General features: G+C 39.1%; 2 protein-coding genes across 6 annotated transcripts in view; both read right to left on the bottom strand.

Moving 5' to 3' along the window:
- Positions 1–895: 895 nt before the first annotated feature.
- Positions 896–12,339, bottom strand: rassf2b (Ras association domain family member 2b). 2 transcript variants are annotated; one of them, XM_034873146.1, is made up of 11 exons: positions 12,106–12,339; positions 8,288–8,333; positions 6,573–6,646; positions 5,947–6,022; positions 5,470–5,621; positions 4,271–4,386; positions 2,827–2,969; positions 2,455–2,608; positions 2,240–2,361; positions 2,056–2,153; positions 896–1,851 (listed from the first exon to the last, which is right to left on the bottom strand). In XM_034873146.1, the coding sequence occupies exons 3-11, from the start codon at positions 6,623–6,625 to the stop codon at positions 1,782–1,784; spliced, it is 984 nt and encodes a 327-aa protein (XP_034729037.1). In that variant the 5' UTR covers positions 6,626–6,646; positions 8,288–8,333; positions 12,106–12,339; the 3' UTR covers positions 896–1,781. The 2 variants fall into 2 exon arrangements, with proteins under 2 accessions (XP_034729037.1, XP_034729038.1); XM_034873147.1 differs by lacking the exon at positions 12,106–12,339 and adding an exon at positions 12,044–12,062.
- A 4,289-nt stretch (positions 12,340–16,628) lies between these two features.
- The window catches only part of slc23a2 (solute carrier family 23 member 2), a 35,685-nt gene continuing 30,611 nt past the window's right edge, over positions 16,629–21,702 (bottom strand). For all 4 annotated transcript variants that reach the window (XM_034873141.1, XM_034873142.1, XM_034873145.1 and 1 more), the window contains 6 exons: positions 21,120–21,276; positions 20,560–20,707; positions 19,985–20,090; positions 19,106–19,373; positions 18,220–18,315; positions 16,629–17,876 (listed from right to left, as the gene is read on the bottom strand). In XM_034873141.1, coding sequence (XP_034729032.1) covers positions 17,599–17,876; positions 18,220–18,315; positions 19,106–19,373; positions 19,985–20,090; positions 20,560–20,707; positions 21,120–21,276 — 1,053 coding nt within the window. In that variant the 3' untranslated portion in view covers positions 16,629–17,598. The remainder of the gene's footprint in view (positions 17,877–18,219; positions 18,316–19,105; positions 19,374–19,984; positions 20,091–20,559; positions 20,708–21,119; positions 21,277–21,702) is intronic.

Below are 21,702 nucleotides of genomic sequence, written 5' to 3'. Positions count from 1 at the left end.
ACACACACACACACACACACACACACACACACACACACACACACACACACACACACACACACACACACACACACACACACACACACACACACACACACACACACACACACACACACACACACACACACACACACACACACACACACACACTCACTCTTCCAACATAGGGGATCGCAATAATTCACAGTCTTGTGAGATTTCTCACATGTCAGGCTCTGTTAGATGTAACAGAATTTAAAAAAAGTCCACCGGTTAGTATTCTTTCATTTGTATTAAGGCAGTCCAAAGTCCACCACCTACCAGGAGTCATTGTGAAGAATGATGTTGAAAATTGTTCATCGATCAAACGGTATTTTACTGTGCTTTTTAAAATCTCAACATGATGACATCTTCTTGTCACCTTACATAAGACAGGAATGCAAGTGAGGAAAATACACCACAAAACAAAAAAGGAGCCCAAAAATTGTTTCAGGATGGATTTGTTTCTTTTAAGGAATTGAAATAGGCTTTTTTGATTTGCAAGGTGGAGGCTGGGGGTGTGGCCTTGACCAACTGCCACTTTGCTCGTTTGAAATGGGAGGTAACCTTGCCCCTTATGACCTCATAAGGAGCAAGATTCCAGATTGGCCATCTGAGCTTTTATTTTCTCAAAGGCAGAGCAGGATACCCAGGGCTTGGTTTACACCGATCAGCATTTCTAGCCACTGGGGGACCACAGGCAGGCTGGGGGAATGCATGTTAATGTTAAAACACTTTACACTAACACTGTTAGTTGGTTTAGTCTGTTCAAAAATAATAATAATAATCCCTGGTAAATCCACAACTTGTAATGTTTCCACTTAAGATGACATATGAGATAATATTTGTGACTTAGTAAAATGTGGATAACCAGCTAAGATAACCAGCAGCTGCTACACAAACATCTAACTTTCTGCAAGAAAATGTTTCCCAAAATGTCAAACTATTTCTTTAACTCCAATCATAAAGTGTCCTTTACATTCAATGTGAATGCCTTCAGAAAAACAGTTGTCTCCATCAGACCACCAACAGACTGGTCACCACATGAACAGATTATCTGTTCACACAATCTTTAATAATCCCTGCAGTGAACTTCTAAAATGAGATACAATGGAGAGGGTCTATTAAATTACTTCAATTTCAATATTTAACAACAAGGAGGACCATGAAAGGCACGAAGCTTTTGAGGGCACAACTGTTTCCTTTGTGGTCTGGGTTTCACATTAACAGAAACGGCGCGGCCTCATGTTGTTCTCTTGTACTTATCAGTAAAAAAAAAAAAAAAAATCCCAAGAATTTTCTACAGGTCAATAACTTCAAAAATATGTTTAAAGTTTGTGCATTTGTGCTTGAAGAAACCTTCTAACAGGCACTTTATTAAGACGTGTTATTAAGATGTTTGTGCTTTAAATTCATTTCTGATATCAGTTTGTCATCTGAATGATTGAGACAGAAGACGGGATGTCTCATTTTAGGCTCATTCTGCAAAAAGGTTAAAACTACTCAGGAGTAAAGGAATGTCTTTCTGAGTGTACTGTATGTGATGACAAAGAGAAAAGGGGATTGGGTCTGAAGACTATTGCTGAGATGGTCTCAATTAGCATGTACATTAATATAGCATGTTGAAGTTTTGTGTGTGAATTGGTTGATTGGATGAGCCAGGAGTTCAGGAGGAGCAGGATAATCGCTGAAACACATACATTGGGGTGCAGCAGTCACAGCTGGGTGGAGGATGTGGTACCTCTGACAGTTTTAAGAACAGTTCACATACACGCCGCCCCCTCTGGAAGACAACTGAGCTGCTTTTCAATTATACACCGCAGGTACGTATACCTGCAAGTACAAGCATACAAATACAGATTAAAAATAACTAAATGTCTGTGTAGACACATTTAATAATAATAATAATAATAATTAAAATACTCTTCCAAAGCTGTTAAGTTCAGCTACTTAACAGCTGATGCACATGTAGAAGACTGTGGCCATTATGGGCAAGACACGATGGTGAAGTAGAATGCATGCAGTATTTTCTTGTACCTTCTTCTGAGTTTTTGCACCTCTCTGTCCTCTTCCTCCTTCAGTTTGGTGATGAAACTCCGCAGGACAGGCATTTCAAACTTGATATACTGTGCCACCTGGTGGAAGGGAGGAGAAATATAATAACTACGCACAAAAAGAGAAACTAATTTGTTTCCCTGTCACAGCTAATCTAGTGATTTACATCATATGTGACTTCTTCTCCAAGGTCTTCTTCCATGAGGAAAACCTTGCAGACCTGCTCACAGGGACCCTGAATCACTCTCAGCACCAGAGGATAGTCACTTCGCTTTAGTTTCACACGCTCTGAAACATCAACACATCCACATAGGCATTGGTTAACAGAGCCAAAATAACAACTCATTTACTGTTGCAATGAACTGAATAATTCACACTCACCTCCACTTGCATGGACGAGGTAGAGGGCGAAATCATCTGGGCTGTTTTCAATTTTAAACTTGTTGAGGAGAACCCGAAGCACCTGAGGCGTCCTCATGCAGCTGTTGATCCGAACATTAGTCATTGAGCCGAAAGCAGGAGTAAACACTGATGTCTGAGAAAAAAAATAAAAAAATTAGAACATGAATTTAATTTCCTTTATATAACTTTGTGTCTATATTTGTGAAAAGACATACACAAATTGCTGCCAAATCCAGCATTTGTTTAATTGTAGCAGCTAAACTATCTGAAACTAACGCACATTTACATTATTTGCATACATTTATCAGACTTTTCAGGGATCCACTGACAAACACTTGGCGCTGGCATCACCTTATGGTTGTAGAAGTGTCCATTAATAGAGAAGCGATGGCGTCGAATTTTCCTCTGGTCACTCGGTGACCGTCGCTGGCCCCGTCTCAAGACGCCTGCATCGCTCTTTGTTCTGAGGAGCTGAGCCGAGCTGTCACTGTCTTCTGTCCAATCAACAATCATTCATATCAATTATTATTCAACCCCTTAACATGAAAAGAAAGGGGTTGACTTATCTTTGATTAAGAATTAACAACACTGACTATTCCTGGGAGTGGTATCTATATGTTATGTGCTAAGTGTTACGTTTCATTATTTACATTATTCATTTATTGTACAAGGAATACCTCTTGAGATGTGGCATCTCATTTTTGAGAGGGTCCTCGGTAGGACTGGACAATACAAAAGACAAGATATTGCAGTACAACATACACATTCACTCACATACAAGCTCCCCCCTAAACTACTAATAATAATAACTAATCTCTACCCAGATGTTTAAATGGTCAACATCTTCACACTGACATCATGACAGTAAGCATCACCTGCAAACAACTGGAAACAAAAGAGTATTTCTAATATTCAAATAAAGACAGAATGAAGCAAATATGGGAGGAATGCAATATCTTGTATCACCATTGTCATATTCCAACCTCCTTTAAGGGTTTAATTTTTTATTTAAATAAACTCTGGAAAAACTACAAATAAGACTTTAATTTCTTCCTCACGCAATGTCGCCATGTTGGAGATAAGAGGTTTCCACCCAACAGGGATGGTATGTTTTTATAAAGAAGCTGAGGGTTAATTAGATATTTGGTACACAGTTAATTTGATCTCAGTCTCGCTTTGCCAGATCTTTCTCCATAGCGCTGCAGTGGAGGGTCTGGCTAGTCCACACAGCATTCCCGGGATGAGAGAAAAACAGGCTCTGTTAAAACGGCATTTCTTCAAACCATTCACAATTGTCTTGGGCGGCGCTGCAGTGGCGCTGTAGTGGAGCTACATAATAGCTACGGGAACAAACTTGTTTTGGTGGAACAAGTACAGTATGTTCAAAAGGTTTTTTTTAGTTGTGCAACAGCTAACTCAGATTGGACAGATAGTCCAGCTAGCTGTCTGGATTTACACTGCAGAGATCTGAGGTGTAGTTAACCACAGTACTCATAAATCCAGTTTAAATTCCAACACAAACCAAACGGAAGGTACATTGGCTGAAAAGAGTGAAATCTTGAAGAATTTCAGATGGCAACCAAGCAATCCCGGTTGTGGATATACACTTATTTGATATTAATGACGTAATGTGTTTCTTTTTTTTATTCTTGGGAACTGACATGGCTTAACTTTTCTGTTTATTAATTCAGTTGGTATGGGATTTATGTACGATGTTGTTCACTCGATCATTATTATACCAAGGGAGTGATGTACAGTATGCTACCATATTTATACTATCAATAAAGCCTCTCACCTTCTGCCTGTTCTTCCATCACGCCGTCGTCCTCCGGTTGGCTGTCAGGTTCTGTCACTTCCACTGTGGGTGGGCTCTGCTGTGTCGTTTGTTGACCATCTGTGCTGTTGGGTGAATTTGAAAACAAAGATAATAGAGAGTAAAAGATGAAGAGACCGTAAAGATACAGCTGAAAATATTTTGTAGATACAAACTGTATGGCTGTAGATCAACAACACTAGTTATTTTTGAGACAGAAGTGAGGGGAGTTACAGTACAGAATTGATTAGTAAGTGATAATGTCAGCAGTGGAAAACTTTGGAGTACAACATTACAATTACAATAGAAAACACTGATACAGAGCTGGGTCTTATAAGATTTCCCGCCAAGCAGCAGCATTTTATTAAACGCTTATACACCAAAGGCTGTATGTACATCACTTCCCTGTTGGTTGGTTTAGCATGTGACAGCTGTTCCTCTTTGTTACAGTTTTTCTGTGTTCTGCGAGAGTATTTCCTTTGCTGTTTTAAGAAATTTTGCTTATTTTTGAACTTATGTACCAGCAACATCCGTATGGGTTATTTGGCCTCTTTTGAGCTGCACTTTCATATGGCTCTTAGTTTTGCTTATTTAAGGCTAACGTACTTGCACTTACTACTTATTGTCTGGAGTTTGGACTTTCAGGTCCAAGTGAAAGCACTTCATGGGAAGTCGCATTGGATAAAAGTGTCACCTAAATGACATAATGTAATGTTTGGAGCTTTCTGTTTGAGGGGTTGTCTGTATATCGTTTTGAAAACTCACAGTAAAAAAAAAACGATAGCAAGACCTGTTTTTTGTTGCTAACTGGTGTCCAACCCTAATAAAAAGCAACTTTACAGCTGGGGTGTTGATGTTATTCAATTTATTTGCTGTTAGCTTCTAAAGATGAATGGGAATACAGACCTGAAAATGGAGCTTTAAACCTGTTGATACAAATTGATCTGTGTGGTAGCTTGGGGCAAAATCCAAAACTGAGCCAGAGACGTAGGTTAAAAGGTTCAAGTTTGTCTAAGGAGCATTGCCAGAATTATTCAGCAAAGTGTGGAAATCAATTGTTTAATTTAGCTTCATCATTCATCAAACAAACGAGACATAATCTTTAACTGCTCCCTGCTGATCCGCTGTGTATCACCATTTACGGTCAGCGAGGTGTAACAGGATCTGTCGGGACCCCTTACCCTTGACTGTCCAGATTGCAACCCGAGTGCCAGGACGTAGAGGAGGGGGGCGGTCGGATCCGCTCGTGGTCATCCTGCATCTGAAGCCTGATTGGTCGCCGCAGACCCCAGAAGATATTAAGCAAGCCCTCGACAATCAACTCCCCCTCTTCCTGTTAAGAGAGAGGAGCTGTGGTCAATGCACACACACACACACCATGTACACACACACACACACACACACACACACACACACACACACACACACACACACACACACACACACACACATATATACACACAACAGACCGTTATTACCCCTTCAGGATACAGCGTATATGGGTAGGGTATTTTCAATTACAAATGACTGAAAGAGAAAGTAAAAAGGGCAAAAGGCAGACACACAGCGGTGAAGAGGATAAAAAATAAGAGTATGGAAGCATGCACGCACACACGCACACACGCACACACACAAAACTGTAAACTGTAAATACCCACCTCTCTGTGTCTGAGCTGCAGATTCTGTCCTTCATAGTAGAGGTTGTACGTCTTCAGATGTGAGAGGACGGTTGCCCTGGAGACAGAGTTTTTTTGGTCACGGAGTAGGAAATGCTTTTTTAAAAAGGAAGCATGCCTCTAATTTTACGTGTTTTATTTAATTTAAAAAAAAAAACTGATAAAAAAAAATGCTAGAGATGGTAATTCTGTTTGGCTAAAGAATCCCAATTTGCCTGGCTGTCTTTAGGTAATATGTTGTCTTTTTAATGAGTCTTTGATCAAAACACTGTATCTTGTGTACTTTTTTGAAGCTGAGAGGAAGTATATGAACTGCGCACCATGTGGTACTCACTTATACCTAAGTCAAGTTGTTACATACCACATCAATTAACAAATTTATGTATGCTTGGAAAATTGTTAATGGTAGTAAAGTATGCAGAAGTTTGTTAAAAGGCTGAAACTTCTAAAACTAGTGTTTACCTTTAACTATTTGACACACTGTTATTTTAAACCATACTGAATGTTTTAAAATACACATTTCAAAGGTTAATGAAGGGTAAATAAACGGTTATATACAGGTTTTTGTATATGTGTATGTGTGAAACAGAGAGTTCTTTAATCCTCACTTCCTGATGAACTTGTTCTCTCCAATCTGAACCCCGTACTCTGTATCATCCATTCTCAGTAAGCATGAGAGGAGCTGAGAGACAAAGAAGCAACACAGAGTTACTAGATTTTCATCCATCTGATTCAGTCTCATGACCAGCAGCAAGCAACGGACATGAAAACAAGAAGCCTGGAGAGGAGTAGATCAGTTGCGGGAAGAGAAGGAGGTAAAGCTCCACAAAGTAAACAATACAATCTGATAATATTAGGTTTCCAGTCAATATGTTTCCTTTAAGAGACAGTTCAACTCATAGTTAACAGTTTAAACATTTGGTGTGTGATGGAGTTAGACAGCTGCTCTCCACACTCTCTTCCTTCTCTTGCCTACAATATTTCTTTTCTTTCCTGACACCCCTTTAATTCTCTCCTCGTGTCTTTGTCTCTCTGCACACATGCAGCTGTTTTAAATGGCTCTCAGCCATCACCTAATAGAGTTTTTCTTCCCTCTTGGCGTAGTGTTTGTGTGTATTTGTCTTTGTGTATCTGCAGAGGAGGCAGGACAGAAGCCCCAGGAAGGTGGTAAACAGGTGGAGGACTTGTGTTCCACCCACAGAGCTAAATAAGTTCAGCTGCTTCAACATTTATCTCTCAGGCTATCATATGCATTTATCTATCATATTTGTATCTAAACACGGTGTAACATAAATTAAACTAGAAGGACACTCGGAGAGTGCAGACCTCCACGATGGCATCCCTTAACTCAAAAAGGTAATGCTGTAAGAATTTTACCAGCAGGAACTCATTTTCCTGATTATTCTGACACCACATGAATGCAACCCATGAATGCAGCCCTATTGCGCAATTTTAACAAAAGTTAAAAATAATTTGTATATCTGCCCCGTGATTTGGGTCTGCGCCAAAGTTTAATGGGTTCTTCCTTGGCCCATGCTACACCCTTCCATCGTGTTTCATGAAAATTGCCAGCCGCTTTTCCGTAACCCTGCTGACAGACAAACAAACGGCAAGGGGAACTGAAAACAAATAACCTCCTTAGCGGAGGTAATGACTGAGGAAAGAATTAACAACATTTCACAACTCATCCAAGAGGATTCATCTAAAATTCTAGAAGTTTGGACATTTTATTCCCTGAACAACTAAAATAAATATTATATGCTCTTTCTTTCTATTAGACTAGCCATCACTTACTGAAATATCAAAAAAACAAAAACAATTATAGAATGGATTGCCATAAAATTTGGTAAAGACATTTATGGTCCCCAGAAGGCAAAACCTACTAAACTTTCTGCTGGCGCCATAATGAGGTTGAACATTTTTAGTGAAATATCTCAAGAAATACTGGATGGATGTTAGCATGCTAAACTAAACTAAGGTAAATTACCTGCTGAACATCAGTTTGTTAGCATTATTGTTTGGAGCATGTTAGCATTTACATGTAGAGTAGTCCAGTGTATTTTTCCTACAGTTTATTTCCGCATGCTATCAATATAAATTAACAAACTTTTAAACTTGTAAATGCTGTGTAATCCACCACAGTACACATCCAGTATGCATTCATCTTTTAATGTTATATTACTGTTGTTAGTTTAACCACAGAGCACATCCAGTGCCTCTATAACATGCCAACTAAAAACGTATTAATACTACAAGTCAGAAAGACATTACTACAAAATAAAAGTGGCATAAATGTCCGTTACAAGAATACAAGTGGTCTTACCGTAGTGAAGACTGTGTGGTCTTGTTGAATCACCAGAAAGAGGGAGCTGCAGATATGAGAGATATGAGAGATATGAGAGAGAGAGAGAGAGAGAGAGAGAGAGAGAGAGAGTTAAAAGTTATGGCAGGTAGACTTTCTATGTTTCCTTAGGTATTGACAGTTTTGTCAACAAGGTGTCGGTTTCAAACGTCTTTTCTTGTGAGTGTGACAGCAAACAGACGAGAAAGAAGTGGAAGCGTTTAAAGGAAGTGCTCCCCTTCCGTTAAATCACTTCCTCCTTTCAGTCACACAGGAAACTGACACTAGCCCTGGCACAGCTTAAAACTTCCTCAATTCAAGCAGCACAGATAAATTATCATGCAACCCAAACAAAGAGTTACACACACGAGCAGTGGTAGAAAAACGGATAAGACCCACACATAAATTGCACTCCTTCTTCTTTTCTGATTGTGATTAAACACATACCTACCAATTGTATTGTAAGCAAAGATATTCAAAACCTGACAATCGGAATAAAGTAGCAACTTTAAACACACTAGCTGATAACTAACCTGAGCCTGTCAATCTCTGACATAAACGTACTCAGTTTTAGTAGACACATTAAATATTAAACACCAATCAGCCCAGCCCCATGCAAAGGTCTATCAATATTTCAGCACCTACGTATATTAGCCCTGTCAAGCGCTCAATAGCTCAACCATTCAGCTACACACTGGAAATCATAAGTCTTTAATATTGCATTCGTGGTCAAGGGTGGCTGTGCTTGTAGACTCATTAGCTGGTGATGCCATTGGTCAGAGACAGACATGTGACCGGCTGTCAAACCAAGACAACGTAATTGTGTGCCACAAGACCATCGCAAACTTTAAGTCAACTAAATTATCATCTGAAAACAAAATCAATCAATCCCTGATGTGACAAATCCATCCATCCATCCATCTTCATCCGCTTAGCCGATATCGGGTCCAGTAGGGGACCCCAAAGTTCCCATTTGATAAATTTCAGTTTTTTAAATATTAAAGGGCTCATATTATTAAAAAAACACTTTTCTGGGATTTGGGGTGATATTCTGTGTCTCTGGTGCTTCCACACGCATACAAACTTGGAAAAAAACCATCCATGCTGTTTTAAATGACATATGGGTTTCTGAATATAACCTGCCTTTAGTCTCCGGGCGAGCTGGTCAAAAACATTAGGGCCGTCTACGTCATCGGCCGAAACATTTGGTGTGTGCTAACCACTTTAGCTAATACCACATCAGCTAGCTGTTTCTCCAACTTTGGTCAGTGCAAGGCAGGATTAGTCGGGAGAGCTCTTCCAAGCGAGGGCGCATGTCCAACTTTGCGTGGAATACCTCCTGTCAGACAAGGGATATGTAAGTAGTTTGATACAATTCCTCTTGTAGATTAGGATGAACTTGTGTGTGTTGTAGCAGTGTTTCGCCATTGAGAACGAGGACAGTGAAAGAAATGGACATCGTGACGCTGTTCATTTCCACAAAGACGAGTGAAGTCTATTAGAAGCACTTTTCCGGTGAGGGCTAAGAGTTACTGTTCCATCTCCAACTGAGCTTGAAGACGTAGATGTGACGTGAGCAACCTGTCTGAAAGTTGTAAGTCTTCTGGTAGCTGTGCCATGAGAAGTCTCAATCATTCTGAATCTGGCAGAGTCGGAGAACCTAGGTATATGTTACCTAGGCATAACATAGGCACGGGCTAATTACTGCTAACTAAAATACTAGTTAACATTAGTAATTAAACCTAAACAGCTAATATAGGTCGAAACTGCCTGCAAGTGTATCCTGCACTGTCTGGTAATTCCTCTCCAATGTGACAGTAAATCACGTGGTTCGGACACAATCGTTGGCCTATTTTTACAACAATGTCTGCTACGGAGCCATAACGTGAGATACAAGATAATGCAGCCCACAGCCGCTGACCCAATCCTGTTTCAGATCACGGAGCTCTTCTCTTCCTTCGGGGATCAATAAAGTATTTCTGATTCTGATTCTCTGTCCAAATGTACTAATTGACTCCCTGAATCCCTCTATACCTCATTACAACATCAGTCAACCCTCCACATCCATCTTCCCCTCTTTCTCTTTCTCTGTATCTTCATCTCAATCGCCTTTATCTGCTTAGTTGTCTTGTACCTCACAAACTCACTTTATTTTAATTTTTTTGATTAGGAATTTCTTCTCCGGTGGTCTGGACTGTTTTTTTCCAATCCGCTTTCTCCTCCGGCTCCTTCGTGATTCCCTTGTGTAAGACTAGAAACCATCCATCATGCTATTAAAACTCATGACCACAACTTCCTGACTCCACTATCTCTTTCTTTTATAGACACACACATGATCGTTTGTTTAGTGCCCTCTTGCCTCTGAACCTCCTCTGTTAAAGTTTTTGGCTGAAATGGACCATGAATAGCTCCAAACCTCTTCTTGTCTGCTTTCACACCCACCACCACCCCTGCCTCCAGCCTACACATTACTACAGCTCTGCCGCGCTATTGTCACCATTGTCATAGCAACACCAAAAAACATCTGAGAACTAGTCCACAACCCTGAGCCAAAAATAGTGTGTGTATTTTTTCTGTGTGTGTGTGTGTGCCTGCTCCTCATTAGGCATACTGGGGTTGTCAAAAAACATTCCAACAATCTAAATATGGCTTCCAGATTCCCAAGATCAAACTATTCCTGCTCCTTAGTTGACTGTAGAGCTGCAACGATTAGAAAGAAGACATTTATCTGCAACTATTTCATAATAGATCAACCATCTTTTCAGTTATTTTACAGCAAAATGCTAACTTGTTCCAGTTCTTTAAATGTAAATATTTTCGAGTTTTCTTGGTCTTTTAAGATCTTCATGTTTCGACTGTTTAAAACAACACATTTTTAGATGTCACCGCAGCTCTTTTTGCTTTCAACTGCAGCCATGGTGAACATACTTTATTACACTCAGTTGCTAGGTTATCAAAAAACAATGCGGTCCAGTATAACAGCACTGCATACAATCCTACCTATAGACTAATGGTCAGTTCATACTTTTTTTATTTAATTCAACCTTGTGTAATTTTGGAGGCTGCTGTTTAATTGTTGTATTATATATATTTTTAATACTTTCTTCACTCCCAATGTAGGTAGGCAAAATATCAGAAACCACCACACAGTTGAATCTAAAATAGTTTCAATAAAAACTGAGCATTGTAACACCATGAAGGTAGACTTCATTGCAAGGCTGTTGTACTGCAGTAGTGTTAGCTAGGTGTACCTAATAAACTGGCAGCTGAGTGTACATTACGAGCCAGAACATTATTCACTTTTTGGCATCTGGGTCTGTCCTAAAGCACTGTCTCTGTCTAGCCAGCCTTATATGTGCTGAGAGGAATCTTAACTATCTATTGCTTGTTATGTAACATGATTTACTAACTCGTATACAGCTACAAGCACACTCCCTGCTAGAGAAGAAATGTCTTAAATAACGGAATTCCTATCATTTTCCGTTCAAGATTTAGGCTTAAGTGTTCCCGAGCATGTCTATTACCACTGCATGTGATTTATACCAAACACGCCTCATATTCGAGATTTTAGTCGATAGACGTGTCGCCCGTACTTATTTCAAAATAAATAAATGTTGCTATTTTGTATGACATGTTTTACAAACATTTTAAGTATTCTTTTTTGTACAAACAATCACGCTATTACTACACGCTGTCCACGTCGCCACATAAACCCAGACATCATCACAATCAGCCTACTGAGCTACAGCGACGCTTCCGTCCGATTCCTGACGACTTTTGGAGATCCTATTTCGGCTCACCAAACCCGGTGGACGCAGGCTTTCCGGTTCTCCTTTTCTACCTCCTCCTCCCGTCTTTGCTCTTCTTTCCCGTTAAAGGTGAAATATCCGTTGACGATAAACTCCTTGTTCAACTCGCTAGCTCTCCTGCCGTTGGAAACAATCACTGGGGCGCGTGCACCAAGGAGGAGGAGGTGAGCACGAGAGGTCCATCTGCTGTGGCGGAGCTCGCGGCAGTGTCGGGTGGCCGGGAGCCAATCAGAGCGCAACCCTGACGCCCTTTTGTTCGCGCTGCGTGCGGAGATGAATGAAAACACGAAAACAATGGGAGCCGAGCACGCGCACACCGTTAATCCAGTTACAATGGACCAGTGGAACCCAACATTTTTTTTAAGTGATCTATAGACGCAAATACAAAATATTTAATGCCAATGTCAAACTCTCCCCAAACCCTTAAATCAGGCGAGTAGTGAGATGATAAACAAAACAATGCAAAAGTCACAGCTTCCGATAAAGGCTCAAAATAAGAATGACTTATTTATTTTTGGAGCCTTAGTTGGATGAAACAAGAAATCTTGCATGAATTTGGTGAGTTCTAATGTGCGATTTTCACTGTTTCACAGACTTAAATGATTGATTGATGATGAAAATATATAGTTGTAGCTTTAATAGCTCACAAATTCGACACTTAAATTTCATATGCAGCACGTCATATAGCAATGCATCTCATGTGAAGTTCAAGTAGGTCTATTTAATAAAAACACTCACCCTGTGAATTGTGTCCTGGATCAGTAGCCTAGAAATATATATTTGTTTTTTAAACTAGGCCTACATTTTACACAGGGACATCTTTCAAGAGAAGGGTTCAAGATTTGGTTAAAAAAAAGAAGAAGCAGGCCCCATGTCACAGCCCTACATATTGGGGATATTCCCAATAATTACATTACAAACAAATTGCAAAACAAGTAAGCTGGGGCAGTTGCCACTTTGTTTGGTTTGGGATCCATTTTAGCTGCACAATAAGGCTGTCCCTATAATCTCTCAATGTTACTCTATATATTTAGAATAGTTTTTATATTACGGTACCCACATTTCTTTGATGGCAATACTGAAGAACATATACAGCTATTTTTGTAAAAATATTGGTTTGGCTACATCTGCCCACCTGCCTCATGTCCTTTAACAGCAATAAACTGGATTTGATGACCAGACTTAAAATTTGATGTTTAGGTAGTAAAAATGCTTTTAAGTAGGCTACACAGGCCTACTGTATTTTGATAGACATTATCAAAAACATTAGAAAACTGCTGGAAAAAAAATGAGATTTTCATAGCATAAAGTAACTATGGGTCAGTAAAGCTTTCTGTACAGCTCAACAAGATTTACATTTACTTAATGGCTTAATCAAACATCTAGAATCTGACTGGCTACATATTTCAGTTTTATTATCAATAAAGACAAAAGACTGCATTCATTTAGTAACATCTTATTAAATAGAATAAAACATTTTGTTGCTACAGTACAATTAGATTACACAATTTCTCTTCCAGAAGGTTTAGCAAACTTTACTCCATTAAATATACATTTTTTTTATATCTATTTATAGTTTCTCAGCTTGTTCTTTATTTATACTTGTAATGTGTTAACATGGACAGAAAGCAATGTTAGATTAAAAAAATACAATATGTTAAGGTCCTAACAAAACACACAAAAGATTCCACCAAGCCACAGATTCAAAATATGATCTACTTTTTAAATAAGAAAGTAGAACAAAATGGTGCGCTTTCCAGCATGATTTAAGATCAAAAGTTATGCTTCGTTTCTTACAAATATTTGCAAAAACATAAAAATGATGTATAAAAACCCCCAAAACATGGAAAAATATAAAACACTTAATACACAAAAGTATATTCTTCAGGTAGCACCCCCTTCAAAATAACTGAAAGGGATTGATGTATTGTGTTGCACACCTTACGACCACCTTCTTAAGAGCTGTTGGTTAAACTGATTTGTATGTAATTTCAAGGAACTGTGTGCACTTGTGAAATCACACACATGTGTGTGTGAACTTGTGAAAGGGTTTTACTCTGACAACTATGTGAGAAACACATATGCACGTTTATAGGATCCTAAAATAGGAAAGCATAAAACTGGAGGGTAAACGCTAAAAACAAGTGGAGGTTTACTAAGACATGTAATGTTCATTTTGCCATTTAGCGTTAAGGCAGGTTCACTCAGCTGGCAATGACTAACAGGATCTTAATAAGGTGGCCAGCCAGTGTCCTTTCCTGCATTCAGGTCAACAGTAAGAATTTCCAAGGAGAAACCCATCTACACTGAACATTAGAGGACACAAATATACTTTCACTGCAGGACTGAGGGGTTAAACGGAGAGTGTGGAGAGATGGGAGAAGTGAGTAATGCATGAACATGACAGAAAACAAGGTCACATGTGCGCATGCCTTGTATACAACCCCCCCCCCCCCCCCAAAAAAAACACTACTAAAATGTGCATTCCATTATCACTTTCTGTAACCTTGCGAATGTTTTATCTCACTTTATATACTGCATTTTGACAGGTGTAACTGAAAATTGTGCCCCTGTACTACAGGGTTACAAAATGACAGCTGTGATTCGGATGTACCAAAATCTGTGACACTACAAGATCAACAGCATGAAAAAGAACCAATTTTGGTAACATCCAAATCAAAGTATTTGATATACGCTGTTCACTGCCAGAGCAGAGCACCACGGTCTGAAAATCTTGGAGATTAACTTTGCTTTTGTCCTGGGCAAACACTTTGAGCAGAAGGAAAACACCTGTAAGATATCGGGTAAAACACCTTTGAATATAATAAAGATAATAAAGAGAAGTCCAAGTCTAAGATGCTACCCACCTACTGCTGGATAACGGGTATAAAAACCAAAACAGGTTGGATTTTTCTACCAACATTTGCATTATTGGACTAAATCACGAGAGTAACGCATAGAGAGCTGAGGTCAGAACTGGGACTACAGCTAACCACGCTACCATAAACTAAGGCCCAAAATGTTCAATCACAATCAGCCACTTATTTTCAGGTCATCAAACAAGGCAACGTTCATACTTGATTATAAATGTGAATAAGCACATTTTAGAGTTTCAGGTTAGTATTTCTCACTCTGATACCCCAATGTTTTTGGCACCACTACATGTGCAAACAGTACTTGAAGCAAAAAGGCCCTGATTATGAAATTTGATTAAACTATCAAATTCCAACATTTAAAAGTGTGTTTCTTGTTTGTAAAACATGATACAAAAGGAATGAAATAGAAGCAGCTCACATTGGAAACCATCTTTAGAAAAAGCTTCTGCCCCCAGGTGAGTTTCTAAACCGACTGTAGTAGAGGGCGGTCCAATACAATCATACTGGGCATGAACAAGTAAACTAATAAATATACGAACCACATTGTTCAACAGACACCTGCTTCAAGCAATCATTTAACATCAACTTTCTGATCATAAATAAATAAATAGCTTTACCAAAACAAATAAAAAGCATGGAAATTCAGGATGAGATTTCAAACAAATTTCTTAATAGCGACAAATGCCAGGGCTTTAAGAAAGATTTTGGTATGTGATAAGAGATCAATAAGGAGTAAATATAAATAAAGAGCTTTTTACATTTTGGTTTAGTAAAAATCTCAGCTGGGCTACAAATTTAGTACTTTTTATTTTGACATTTACCAAGATCATAATTCTGCAAACTCTTTTATGGTGTTTTTTTTAAATGGCTGTTTTCCATTAAAAAACAAGAGGCACACATTGTGGTCAAATTAGATACTCGCTGCAGGGTCACACCTGGGTAACTAAACTACAGGCTGCTGATGCTCCGAAAGTTTCAGTTACTCAGCTAAATCTGCCGCCACAGCAGGATCTACAACAGATATGAACAGTTACTAGACAAACATCAGCAGTTAATTAAAGTGGCATTAGAGTGGGAGGCGTATGGGTGATCGAGGATGTGAGGAGGAGGAATGTTAGGGAATTAATCATCATTAAATGAGAACATTTTCAATGACGCCTGCATCCCCTGAGAGTCGATCCAAACAACTAAATTGTATAAATATGACATTTACACTCTCTCAAACCCCTATTTTAACATCTAAACACTCAATATCCGAACAAACCAGCAGCTTTACTTTCAGTACAGTTAGCAAGGGCCACAATGATGGAAATACCAAGTGGGTTTGGATAGTGGCCGGGGGGGGGGGGGGGGATTATGTATGTGTTGGTCCTACATTAACACACATTACTGCTGAAAGCATCCTGTGAGAGAAGATCCACACAGAGGATCAGAGGTATCTGAATTCACTGGATGAAGAACATTTTATTCTCCTTTGTTTTAGTACGTGTGTACTATTACGGTGTACCATTAATTTGACTTTTGCAGATGCACGAATGTCAACATCACGGCGTTAGAAGTATTGTTAATTAAAGCGGTTTTCATTTCAGAAGTGCGTTTGTGTGTTGAATGTAAAATGAGCATTTTAAAAAAAGGTTAAAACTTTAATCTAGTTCCACAATTAAGAAAAACAAGTCAAGTTCCTTTTGACAGCCAAATGAGACAAGGGTGTGTTTAGGAAAAGTCCTGTTAGTAACCGATGCATAATACTGACACATTAAAGACATGTAAACTGGGTTGAATTTGAGATCTTGTGAATATTAGCACTCTACCACATGGAAACAAAAAAACGAAAAAATGGGGGATGTGAGTTTCTTTAGCGTGTGATGAGTGGATGTGATGTGCTGCTAAACGGGTCTCTGTGGAGTTTTACTGAAGAAATGGGGGCGCGAGCTGCAGAATGAAATTCTGCTTTTGAACTCAGTAGGCATGTACGCAGTGCAAAAATAAAATGTCACAATCACTTTGCATGGGTAAGGGAACCTGACACACCACGTCCATCAATCTGCATGATCCAGGTTCATTGTAGCGCTCAAGCTAGTTTTGGTAAGGCTGTTGGTGTGTGAGCATGTGTGTGCCTCTAATGTGGTTGCATAATGAGTTTAGAGGAAATTCTAATAGAATTTGCATAATCCTCAATTCATAAAATCAAATCTACTGTGCAGAACTTGTTTTATAGAATTGGGCAGTCAGCTTTGATTGTGTAATGTCCACCTGTCTCTTTCTGGATTAAAGTGCAAATAAATGTTTGCACAAACCTGTTAATTCTCTTGTTGCACACCCACATGGACACACACCAAGTAACCTCTGCATGGTAACATATTTTATAGCATGCTGTGACTTGCTATAGCATGCCTAAAATAGCATAGTGGGATGTGGGAAAAGACTGACAAAAGCTAAAAAACTAACAAAACGCATACTGACGAGGGGATTTGTGCATCCCATTTTCTTCCACACAATCCTGAATCATCCACTGCTTCTGTCCTCCACTCTCCCATCCTTTTAGTGTACCATCCCTTGTTCCCCACATTCTAGCAACATTTAAGATTTTGTTGCATCAGCCCGTTTGCTATACCCGACTCTCCCCCAGTGCTGTGCCTCCCTCCCCTCCCACTCCTCCCCCTTTCGCCGCATCCCCATGTCCTTTTCTCCTCTTGCAGGCTTCCCGTATTCTCCCCCACTGGTAGCCTTGAAAAGTGGGGCTAATAGGGATGTACTTGAAGATGGGGTGTTTACGGATAAAGTCCATTCCAAACGGCAGATCGTACGATCTCATCCCTTCCAGTTCGGCTACACTGAGGCCAGCGCCACGTTTCAGCTTCCCGATGCCTCGTTCTTCAGGGGTGCCTGAGGAGAAAAGGAAGGCAGATTAGTCTTTAAGTGTTCCCGGGCCAAATCGGATACATAACCTCCCAGGCATGTTGTGTCTACACCTAATAATTACACCTGTATCTGCTTGCCAATCACAGCCTTCTTTTTTAATTGATTTTCATCCTTAAAAATGTTGTGTACTCTAAATAATAATACATTATTATTATTATTCATATTATTATTATTATTATTATTATTATTATTAATAAAATCATCCGGTCAAAACGTTTATCGCACAAAGTAAATTCATGTTTTAGGGTGGATTTCTTTCTAACATCATCAGTTTGGCACATGAAAAAGAGTAGATTAAACACCTTACCAGGGATAGTATTGTCTAAAATGAAGGCGACAGAGCCTCCGACAAACATGGCAGTGGTGAGGAGCACGTTCAACACTTGGTCAATCCCAACTATGCCTGAGAAATTTAAAAGAGACATGGGCTTAGTAACGGAGTTAAATATGTATCAGTTTTGGTAATTTTTCAGTTCCAGCCACAATTCTTTTTTTTTTTAATGTTTATTTAAAACAAAGGAAGTCAAGTCTGTATCGTTCCACCTAGTGTTGGCAGTTTTAAGTAATGGTAATTAACCATGAGGGTCCAGTCTAACTTCCATTGGCAAATGTCTCAAAGTTTGGAGAAAATTGCAGCTGGAGGTGCAGGTGTGGAAGAGTCGGGACAGAAAAAAATATGCCAAGTCAGTCATGGCTGCACACTTTGTCTTCAATAAAATGTGATACAGAACAAACTAAACTAAATTTAAACACTGTCAGAAAAATAGGAAATTAAAGCAATTTCCACCACCTGAAACACATCTATGTTCTCACAATGTGACATGTGTGGCCGAGAAGTAACATAGGACATGGCACACATTATCAAGGAACATTTGAGACTCAATCTGTTTACAGAAGCCTTTCTAATGTCACTACACTGTCTACTGTCAAAAGAGATGATAGTTTTACTTTGGTTTTAAATGTGTAAACTGAATGTTAAACAAAAGTAAAAACTCATGTATGTTACTAGTGTTTATTGCTCACTACAAATAGTGAATGTGAGGTCCACTACAAGGACAGAAAATCATGTGCTAATGATTATTTAAAAAGCTCCATTAATGGTTACTGAGGTTAATCTGACAATTAATCTTAATGTTGATTTCAGATGGTATTGCCCAGCTCTAGTATATACGGGACCTCTCCACTTTACCCACCGGTGACCAGCGGGTTCTGTTTAAGGTAGCTTGGCAGCGTCAGACCGAAGAAGATGGAGAAACCCAGAACAAAGAGGTTCCTGGAGGAGTTGAGATCAACAAACTGCAGGTTGGAAAGTCCCACCGCTGTGATCATGCCAAACAGGGTGCAGAACAGCGCTCCCAGGACAGGGTCAGGCAGCGAGGCAAACAGGGCACTGAATTTACCCACAAGCCCCAACAGCAGCATCATTGCGGCTCCATACTGAATAACACGTCTGCTGCCCACCTAGAAGAACAATAAGAGATTAGAGGGAGCTAAGGGAAAGCCAGGGCGAACAATAACAGAAAACAGCCTCTATTACATAGCACATTCTAATTGTTGTGAGGATGCTACAAATGTACAGTTAAATAGAACATAATAAGATTACATGTGATTATTTTCATGAGGGATTTATTTGCAGAGAGCCCAAAGTAACTTCTTCAAATAGTTCATTTTGTCCAACCAACAGCCCCAATCCAAAAGATGTTAAATTCAAAATGATGCAAAACAGTGAAAAACAGAACTTAAAAGGCTTGTACATGCAAAAACTGGGTATTTTTGATCATGCTGACTATAGAATAATTTTATGCTGACTTATTAATGAAGTGACATATTGTCTCACTCCTGTGTAATTATTTGCACATTTAACAATTAACCATCACGGTAAAATAAATACATTAACTAAATGGGAGTGAGCAGGAAACTGAGAAGCTTACACAAAGTCCTCTTCAAAAGCAAAAACCAAATCAATGTTGTTGTTTTTTTTAAGGAAAGGTAACATGTAGATAAAAAAAAGCCAGAATAAAGAGGAAAAATTATGATTATTTTAAAATTAGATGAGTGCAGGTGTGTGTTACCTTTGTAATTCCCAGGACGCCTATATTTGGACTGGAGGATGTAGAGCCATTTCCTGTCCCAAAAAGACCATCCAGCACACAGGAAATACCCTCTACAAATATCCCCCTACAGAGATAACAAAGACAACACAATTAAAAGGTGCTGTAGGCCAAAAATGTGAACATCAACAACTTCTCAGCCCCCCCCCCCCCTTTCTGCTAAAGTCCATAATGGTCTCCTAAGCCCCCCCCCCCACAAGGGAGAATGAATGCTGTGCCTGAGCAGTGACTGACACGCAGTTAGAGACCCCTCCACTGGCTTTGATTAGTGCATCTAAACAGGGAGCGGTGGATTTTCGCAAATCACACTATAGGCTGTAGGTAGTGCCAAAGAAGAAATTACCTGCTTCATGTAGTTCTACTTGAACATAAGGTCAGTTTTAGCAAATAGGTCAGTTTCAGCAAATATGACAGAAAGTTTGTTTTTATATAAGTCTTACCTACTGCACCCTTTAAAGTATCTTTTAGACAGTAAAGTCACAAACATACTGTTAATTAGAGAGGAAGAACAGAAACAAGATAAACTGAAGAGTTACCTATTAATGGCGTGAATGGGAGGCGGAGGAGCACAAGAGAGACGTGCACAGGCGTAGTAATCTCCAATAGATTCGATGATGCTGGCCACCACTGCACTCATCATGCCGATCACACCTGCAGCTGTTACAGTAGGAAAGCCCCACTGGACTTTAAAGGTAAGAACACAGTGTGGGTCAGAGCTGAGAATAGTTTGCATTCAAACAGAAAATATCTCAAAAATTACTTTTGTTTTGTTTTAACTGTCAGCTTTATACTTTTCAGTTTAATTTTTGGAGTTCTCCTAAGGGTTTTTTAGTGTGATTTACACTAATATCTGCCTCTCCGCAAACTACTTATACATTAAACTGTATGTAACATTATTCCATTGTATATATTATGCATTGGTTTCTGTCCATACATATCAGTTACAGTAGTGTATTTATCATAGCTGCTTTCATTTGTGCTATACATTTTATAAATAGTTTTATTTTGTGTATATCAAAACAACATATTTTTTTTATTTTCATGGACATTTGACCTGACTAGATGATAAACTGCATTCCATTTTACTGACACTTACAGGGATATGGAATCTTAAACCACGGTGCAGCTGCAAGAATTCCTTTACGTGCGTCTGTGCGGGCGTAGTAGCCATATTTGTCTACCTCCGGCGGGAAAACATCAGTCACAGTGAAAATGAAACACAGCAGCCATGACACCAGGATGGCCATGATGATCTGGGTGAAAAGGAAACACTAATCAGACATAGAAAGTAAAACACATTTGACCTTTTATCTAATCCTACATTTTTGTTTATTTTTTGTTAAGTACATAATTCCACATGTGTTCATTCATAGTTTTGAAGCCTTCAGTGATAATCTACAATGTAAATAGTCATGAAAATAAAGGAAACACATTGAATGAGAAGGTGTGTCCAAACATTTACATATATTATATATATTTACAGATGTATATAAAAGAGTAAAATGTTAATGTTTTGATAACTTACCACTAAATAAATGTGTCCAATAAAATGTGAAATTGTAGTAGCTATCTAAGCAATATCTTAGCAGGAAGTGTGTTTAAATCCCCGTCGCGAAGTTAAGAACCGGTTTAAAAGTGTTGCCAGTGTACACGGCTATGTTTTCTCACAGTTAAGAGTT

Source organism: Etheostoma cragini, chromosome 5 (assembly GCF_013103735.1).
Source record: "Etheostoma cragini isolate CJK2018 chromosome 5, CSU_Ecrag_1.0, whole genome shotgun sequence".
In the NCBI taxonomy this organism is placed as follows: Eukaryota; Metazoa; Chordata; class Actinopteri; order Perciformes; family Percidae; genus Etheostoma; species Etheostoma cragini.
Note: the sequence above shows the minus strand (reverse complement) of the source record. Positions and strands in the feature narration are given on the sequence as shown.

Bases quoted from the DNA above. Each gene is read 5' to 3' on its own strand.
- rassf2b (XM_034873146.1), bottom strand. From the start codon at position 6,625: ATGGATGATACAGAGTACGGGGTTCAGATTGGAGAGAACAAGTTCATC. The intron at 2,970-4,270 runs GTGAGAGGCTTT...TTGATTGGACAG, and splicing joins GATGGAAGAACAGGCAGAAG to AAGACAGTGACAGCTCGGCT. The intron at 1,852-2,055 runs GTACAAGAAAAT...TTGTACTTGCAG, and splicing joins GTGCAAAAACTCAGAAGAAG to GTATACGTACCTGCGGTGTA.